Source organism: Calidris pugnax, unplaced genomic scaffold (genome assembly GCF_001431845.1).
Source record: "Calidris pugnax isolate Ruff unplaced genomic scaffold, ASM143184v1 scaffold103, whole genome shotgun sequence".
In the NCBI taxonomy this organism is placed as follows: Eukaryota; Metazoa; Chordata; class Aves; order Charadriiformes; family Scolopacidae; genus Calidris; species Calidris pugnax.
In genome coordinates this window covers 4755531-4764152 of record NW_015090990.1, presented here as the reverse complement: position 1 = coordinate 4764152, position 8622 = coordinate 4755531, and the positions used below count along the sequence as shown (strand labels likewise).

Here is an 8622-nt window from a genome sequence, read left to right as displayed (position 1 = left end):
CCACCCCCCCTTCTTGCCCTTTGGATGCTAGCAGGATTTCTTTCTTGTCAAGAATAACTTAGAGGCTTTTAAAATGAGCCGGGGAGAAGAACGAGAATCCAGCCTCCTTATGAAAGTTGCTGATAGCTAGTAAAAGAGAGAAAAGATGAAGGAGCTGGCTTCTGGGGCCAAAATCATCACTGGTTCTGATGGATTCTGTCTTGAACTGGACATACCTGCCACAGGCACAAGGTGAAACAAGCAAAAAGGGCATAAGGTATCCAAGTAATATATTTGGGATCAGAAAAAAACCAAGTTCTCTGCAAAACTTTCTTGGGGTAGCAGGTGCAAGCAAAGAGAAACACATAGGCAAGGGGTTAGAGGATATAGATGAGGAATGAACAAGGGAAAGCTACTTCTGAATTACATGCTAAGCTCTGCTTCTGCAGCTTTTTTGCTGGGGCTAATGACCAAAGTATTTGTCTGCTATCAAAGATACTGGCCTTCTGCCTGACCCCAATTTCTCAGGGCCATGAACTCCCCAAAAATGGATGACACAGGGATCCCCATGTGCTTGGGACTTGTAGGCCCTTTTGTGTATTCCACATTTTCTGCCTCCTTCACTGATATTTAGCAAACCCAGGTTATTTCTCAAATATCTGGAATACTGTATGCAGTTGTAGTCATTCTAGTTCAGCTACAGGGGAATGTAATTTATTTCTAAGAGTTAGCATAATTCATTTTTGTATTTTATTTGCAGCACAGCATTCATAATGTTCATGACCCTTACAGCAGTAAGGCAAGATGTTTTTAATAGAATTCCACAACATTTAGCTGAAAGTTTGTTGCTTAGAGCCCAGTTTTCCTAAGCAAGACTGTGACCCCTGTTGCCAAGGCCACACAGCAGGTCAAGGGCATTTCATCCTTAAGGGCATCTCAAACTCTTTTGCCTGGCTTGATACAACCAACTTATCAGTACTGAGGCAGTAATGCTTACTTCTGGATTCAAGAAGGTTTGGAAATTTTTCAGCAAGAATATGAATATAGTGGAAACTGATGAAAAAAAGAGTTGCAAGTCATAGAATCATAGAATCATTTAAGTCAGAAAAGACCTTTTAAGGTCAAGTCCAACCATTAACCTAGCACTGCCAAGTCCACTACTAAACCCAGTCCCTAAGCACTACATCTATACCCCTTTTAAATACCTCCAGGGATGGTGACTCAATCACTTTCCTGGGCAGCATGTTCCAATGTTTGATAACCCTTTGGGTGAAGAAATTTTTCCTAATAACCGATCTAAACCTCCCCCGGTGCAACTTGAGGCCACTTCATCTTGTCCTATCACTTGCTGCTTGTGAAAAGAGACCAACACCCACCTCACTACAATCTCCTTTCAGGTAGTTGTACAGAGTGATATGGTCTCCCCTCAGCCTCCTTTTCTCCAGGCTAATCAGCCCCAGTTCCTTCAGCTGCTCCTCATAAGACTTGTACTCTAGAACCTTCACCAGTTTCGTTGTCTTTCTCTGGATACGCTCTAGCACCTCAATGTCTGTCTTGTAGTGAGGGGCCCAAACTGAACACAGTATTCAAGGTGGGGCCCCATCAGTGGCAACTACAAGGGGACAATCACTTCCCTAGTCCTGCTGACCACACTATTTCTGATACTGGCAAGGATGCTGTTGGCCTTCTTGGCCACCTAGGCAGGCTTGCTGGCTCACATTCAGCTGGCTATTGACCAAGTCCCTCTGTTTTCTTGAGGCATCCCCTTTCTTCTATATGGTAGTAAAATAAAGTCCTTCTATTGTTTTAACTACTGCAGAATTGAAAACCTAACATAGGGGGTTTATGGCTTCTTTTCTTTTTTTCTTTTTCAGTGGTATACTGACCAGAACCATGGAATTCCAGGCCTTTCCAGCAAACATCTCTACACACATATGACCCACTTCCTCAAAAAATGTTTTTCTTTGTCAGAATAAGTAGGCTATTCAGAGCATGCTATGGCATCTGGTACATCGCTGGGAGAATGCAATGGTAACAGTGCCCAGGTTATCCATATAGTTTTCAGGTGAACTGATAACAGGAACTTTGAAGTTTTAAACTTGATGTTTACATCCACTTTTGATATTGTATATTAGCAAATGTTATGCTAATACATGTTTTGGCACATTTAATACTTGTTTGATAGAAAAAATAAAATCGGAATGTAAAATGCCATGTGCATTATTGCCATCTTGCTTAAACTTACATGCCACAATTCAAAGATAGGTGGTCCATTGCAAAGGCACACTGCCAGATGAATATGCTTGCATTTGTTAACTACAACTGTAAAATGGGAAAGGACAAAGAAAGCAGTGCAAGTACCTAATTAGCATCCTAACAAGAACCAGCTTCTCAAAATTTATTTCCAATTTTTTGGAAATAATCCAAGTGGGGATAGGAACACACAATATTTAAAGCTGAAGTTTGGATAATTATCAAGAATATTGAATTCTGTGTTCAAATTTTATTCAACTCTTACTTGAAACCGTGATTCTGAAAAGCCCTCAGTGTTCAGGTTTAAATATGAAACCAGGACATTCATGGTAGCTATTTTATCTCAGTGTTTTTTCTCCCTGTATTCAGAGTATGTGAGACATATTAGCCTGTTTTTAATCGCTAATCATCACCTCAGCATTCAAATTAATCTTGATGTCATTCATCCCAGACTGGAGAGGAAAGATCAAAGGATTATACAGGCTTTCTTTGCTTTGTTTCCAGTGACACTATTTTAGGGAGTCTTTTAAAAATGCTAGAGGCTAATAATGATTGGAATACTTGTATTATTTTGATTAGTAATTAAATCAGTCCTGTCATAATATAAGAATATGAACAAGATAATTGGCAAGAGATCCATTGTCAATGAAATTACTCGCTGGTCACGTGTTTAAAAAATTCTGAGTTAGCCTACTGCCTAAGAACCAAGGTCTGTCTAACATAGTGTCTCATCTCTGCTACTAGCCAGTGAAAGTACAAAAGAACCTGAAAAAGATTGTGGAGTGGTATTCCCACAAACAAGCTGCTTCCTAACTCTCAGTCAGAGATCAGTTGCTGCTTCTTTGTGGAAAAGCAAGGGATTTCATTTGACCCTCTTGACAAAAACATGGGGTTTAGCCAAAATCATTAAAATGTGGAAGTGATTTGCTATGTAACAGCTTCCTTCGTTTTGTTAATGGCAATATCAAATCTGATTTTCCACACATGAGAACATTCCTCAGACACATCTTTATGTAAATGTAGTTGCCAAGCTGTTTGTAATGGTTAAATTATACTTTGATGGGAACTCTTCAGAAAATACTCAATTAGTTCAGGTTTTTTTGGAAATGCTGCCAATTATGTGACGTTAATGAGCTTTTTGTTGGTAATGTAATTAAAATTCCACTGCTATAATGGTTAAAGGAAAAAATTATAGCTCTAAGAAAGTTAACATTAAGCAAATATAACATGAAGTAGGGCTAATTAGATGTTGATTATATGGTCCTATGTGCATTTGCTGCACAAAACAGTAGTCTCAGTAATGTGGTTATTTTACAAATAAGGAATACAATTCAGTTGAATTTACTGAGATTCAAGTCTCAGTTTCTTATATTGATACAACACCACAAAAACCATTGCAAAATTGTGGTAAAAGAGAAAAATCAAGCCCTTGTCCTGGTTGCTTAAAGGCTTTAGATACCTGAATATGTCAATGGGAACCTAGAGCAATTTAAAAAAAAAATTATATCAATCTCACATAAATATCAGTATATTAAGTTCTTTTTAAATTTCTGCACCTTTATTTTTATTTATACTTTTGAAAATCCTATAAGCTCTGAACATTTGGTGAGATAAAATGGCCCTTTGTGAATACTATAAAGTGATGCAATGTGTTGTTCACACCTACCCACAGGTCTGTAGTCAGAAGCTTCTGGAAGTATTTGGAACAAGGGACATTTCAGGAAAACATGTCAAATAAAGTAACAGAAGGTACCTCTTTCCCAAGGGATGCATTAGGTGTTTCATTATTAATCTGCTTTTATGTTTGTTTGTCTCCTAAGGCAATCAGAGTACACATCTTCCAAACTGTGCACCATTTACCTTGGCTTGTAGGAAGCAGTTGTGGGGATAAAACATGAAAAAAATAAGTGCATCATGTTGCTGTCAGTTTTGCTTCATTGTTTTTTGTGGTGTTAATTTATTTGCCTTACACAATGTTCTTGCCAAAGAGTGGGAATATGTCTTCAGCACAGTGTGACATTTACACTGAGTTGCTGGAATAATGTCTAACCTGAAAGCTTTATAACTGAGTAACCATGTATTTTGATGACCTGGGGGAAAATGTCCTAGGATGTTGTGTCAAAAAAACCCTCTCAAAAACATACAGAGCATCAAATTGCTGGCCTGTGCTAATAACAGGTAACACTGCAGTCATTTATTAGAAATGGTGCAGAGCACTTCAGACCTCCCATTGCAGTATCACAGAATCACAGAATGGTTGCGTTTGAAAGGGAACTTTGGAGATCATCTTGTCCCACCTCCCTGTTCAAGCAGGGTCACCTACAGCTGGTAGCCTGGGACTATGTCCAGATGGCTTCTGAATATCTAAAAGGAGGGAGACTCCACAACCTGTTTGGGTCACCTCTGCTAGCGTTCAGTCACTCTCATAGTAAAAAAGTCTTTCCTTATGTTCAGACAGAACCTTCTACGTTTCAGTTTGTTGCCTCTTGTTCTGTCACTGGGCATCACTGAAAAGAGCCTGGCTCCATCTTCTCTACACCATCCCTTCAGATATTTATATACAGTGATAAGATCCTCCTGAGCCTTTTTTTTCCATTCTGCATTGCTGTCTACAATCACAGTTCATGTTACAAGCCTCACCACAGACGTTCACTAGACAGTTATTTGCTCCTTTCCTTTTTAAATCTAGTCTACAGTATAGGTTCTTCTGTAACAAAGTTTCAACACCGTTCAAGGTGAAAGGGCTTGTCCCAAGGAATCAAGCTGAAACTAACAAAGATATGCTGAAGGGTTAGCCTTTATATAGCAATAAAAAGTATATATGTCTATACTGCAGACACAGAATATGGAATGTAAGAGCCAACAATGGGGGACAGCTTATTATGAAACTAAGAAATTATAGCTTTTATGGCAAGATTTTCTAAGCTGATAAATTAACATCCTCAAAGTTTTGCTTCCCACCTTCAGATGTTTTAGAGGATCCAGTTTTCAGAAAATGCTGAGCACTTTCTGCCCTCCTTTTCCCTTTCAAATAAGAACCTCACACTTCAGATACCAAAAAATACCACTTCAGACAACAAAACTTGGTCTTCAAATATCTCATATATACAAGGAAGACTCTGAAGATGGTTGTTCTGAATTAAGTTGACAAGTCCTTGACAAACAGCTACACGTACAGTTGTTTGCAAGTCAGTTTCCACTATGAATCTGGTTTAGCTTCTAGAAAATAGAGCTGCAAAGCGAAAACTGCTTTATGCTAGGAACGTAAATAGTAGCAAAACCACTAGTTCCACTCCAAACCATTCATTCCCTAACACCCATTTTCATTGTCTACCTCATTCATGCCATGTGAATTGTACATATCAATGAACATACAATTCTCATACCTCAAACATGGAGCTACATGCTTTGCTTTACTTAGGATTCCTGCAGCTGCAAAGAAGAAAGGGCCTGAAGAGAAAACAGCATTAGTAGAAAACCAAGTATAAACCCAACCAGGCTCCAGAACGTGGTTACTGTGATACTCATTTTACTCAGATATCAAGTCAAATTCAGACTACATTCAATACTTTCCAGTTTGCCAGTCAGTTCCAATTACAAGGCACAGCTGTTTAGTACATTTTATAGAGTCATTTGAAGGCTCTATATTTAATCTGAATAATTCATAGTATTTGCTAAGAGCATTTGGTATTACTTTCAGTTATGAACATTGTCTTCTCAGAATGTAAAGTAACTAGTACATACTTGGCCAGCTCTTCTGCTTGCGCAAATTGATGCAGCTCCATTGATTTCAACTGGAGCGATTCCAATTTATGTGAGCAGACAGTGTGGGCTACACCACAGTTGCAATAGCTCTATTTCCCAAGGTACAAACCCATCAGCATCCACAGCAGTGAGCATGGAGTTTCACGCTGTGGAAAGGCTGAGGGACCCTAAACTAATCCTCCCTTTCAGAAGGTAATTCTTGCTCTCCGAAGTGGAGCTATATATGTGCATATGCACACATCTGTGTGCATTAAGTATATGTACACGGGTATGTATTTAACATGATGCACATGTTTTATGTATGTACGTGTTTACGCATATGTTCTTCCTATATATGTTGCACAGATTCCCAGAAGGGGAATGCAGGGCTGATTATCATGTAGCAAGGGTAGGAATATAAAAAGGGCTGCCCAGCCCAGCCTCTGAACTCATGGTTGACAAGGTCACTGAGGGAATGCTTTCCGTGCAATGTAGGACAAAAAAGGGTGTGGGCCTGTAGTCATACCCCAAGATACTTCCTCCTCCCTCCCATGTGTCTTAGCTATGTAATGGATAATAACACAATAACAATAAATACCTAATGAAGAAATACAAAGAAAAATTTGGGGATTTCACTTTCTGAAAGCGTTTGTTAGGGTGGTTTTTTTTTTTTACTTTTGAAAGTCTGCAACTTCCTAATTCATTAAAATGTTCAAATCTCAACAATTTACATTTTTTTAATTATTTTTTTTCTTGTACTAACAGTTAAAGAGTTGAGAGAAACAGCCTGGAAAATGCTGATAGTCAGAGTATGCTAGCCAGTTATAACAAATGCATTGGTCCTCTTTTCTGAAAAGTCATGCCAACTGGAATTGTCACTGCTAGAGCATGGCATTCAGCGTGCAGCTGGTAAGAGTTCTACTTCTTATTTTACCTCTTCTATAACTTTCCCCGCAGATTTTTGCCCAGTGAGTGCAGAACCCTGCCTTTAATAGCAGGCATTACCAGCTGCTGAGATGATGGTACAGGATCTCAAAGTCCAAATACAGTGAACCCAAGATACAGATTTTTTAATGATTCCAAGTGAATCATGAAAAGCACTAAGATGAAACTTTACTGAAGGCAGGTCACCTTCAGGTTCTGTCTCTTGGTCTGACTCAGCTGAAGTACTGTCTCATATGAGAACTATAATGTAGAGGAGAGAGAAGTTGCCTTTGACTTTTGCCAAAAGGTGCCACCTAAGTGTTGTATTTTACAATGTGAAAGGAAAAATCTGAGTGCATATGCATCTTTCATACTCGTTAAAATTTTCTACTTCTGTTTGGTAACTCTTGTTTGCTGTGCTCTTGAAATACATATTACTATAGATACAGTTACGGCAACTGAAGGTTGCACGGCTCTTGATGGCAGTTCACTTCTTTCCTGTAGGTTTTATTGTCTGTGCATCACTTGAAAACCAAATAATCAGTCACCTTCTAGATGCTAGATGACCTGCTAGATGATATAGCCTGTGTAACAACCTGCCCAACCAGGTGCACTGAGCTGCTCTGTCTGATATATTTTTTTCTGAAATCATCCTACTGTAAACAAGGAACTTTATCTGACACAAGAAAATAAACAGAGCTAAACAAAAAGAAAAGAACTGCCTGTTTCCTGGAGGAGGTGAGATTGTCTTACATTCTGTGTTGCCTGCTTAGAAAGCTATGTATCTTTAACTCAACATGGACTGGGATAGTTGTCTGAAGGAAGTAATTTCAGGCGTGTATGTGTCATCCCGGTGTAAAAAAGGTCTAAACGGCCCTTTGATCACCATCTGCCGTCCTGTCGGGGTACTGCAGGGCTGGGCAGCCGCCTTCTCCTGCAGGAGCCATAAAGCCCATCAACTCCTTGGAGAGACAAAGCCTTCCAATACTTAGTGCTGGACCTACATTTAAACCGTGATTTTGCATCCTCTGTATAACACTTAGAATTTTAAAATGGAAAGTAGATTAAAGAATAATTGTGAGGTAAAGATGACAAAGTATCTCAGTGAAGTCAGCATCTAATGAAAATAAGCAGATTTGGGGTATAAGTTTGTTTACCAGCTTATTTTTGCTCCTTTGGCACCATTTCACACAGTTGTTTGCCTACGAAAGGTTGGTATATGGGGATGGTAATTTGGGTCATTTCAAACAAAAAAGTCTGAAAAGCCAAGTTTGATAAATATGCTTGCAAGTTTGTATATCCTATGCCAATCAATGATTGGGAATCCATGACTTTGAATGGATGTGAAAAATACAATTAGGAGCAGGAAGAAAGAGGACATGTGGAAGAGAACATGTGGAAAAGAGGAGAAAAGAAGTAATAATTAAAGAGGAGTGAAAAAAGGGAAAATAAGGCACTCAGAAATGACTGAAGGTACAAACAGAAGGCAATAATGAGAGGAGCAGCAGCTGCACTCTGAAGTTTTCAGCAGCATTAGTAGACACTTGCATCGTAGCTAGAAATGACAAAAAAGGAATTTCAGTTAGATGGATCCAAAAGCAGAGAAAAACTATACTAAGAACAAAAATAATTATTTAAAAATTATTGTGTGGACTGTGTAGTGAGACTTAGTGTTTCCCTAAACCCATACTGTGGTACCACAACAAGGTATTTAGGATAGAG

The 8622-nt window shown here is 38.8% G+C and overlaps 1 protein-coding gene across 2 annotated transcripts in view; it reads left to right on the top strand.

Annotated features, from left to right (window-relative positions):
* FAP (fibroblast activation protein alpha) overlaps positions 1 to 2191 on the top strand; it is a 42372-nt gene extending 40181 nt beyond the window's left edge. For both annotated transcript variants that reach the window (XM_014954765.1, XM_014954766.1), the window contains one exon: positions 1854 to 2191. In XM_014954765.1, coding sequence (XP_014810251.1) covers positions 1854 to 1955 — 102 coding nt within the window. In that variant the 3' untranslated portion in view covers positions 1956 to 2191. The remainder of the gene's footprint in view (positions 1 to 1853) is intronic.
* The last annotated feature ends 6431 nt before the right edge of the window (positions 2192 to 8622 follow it).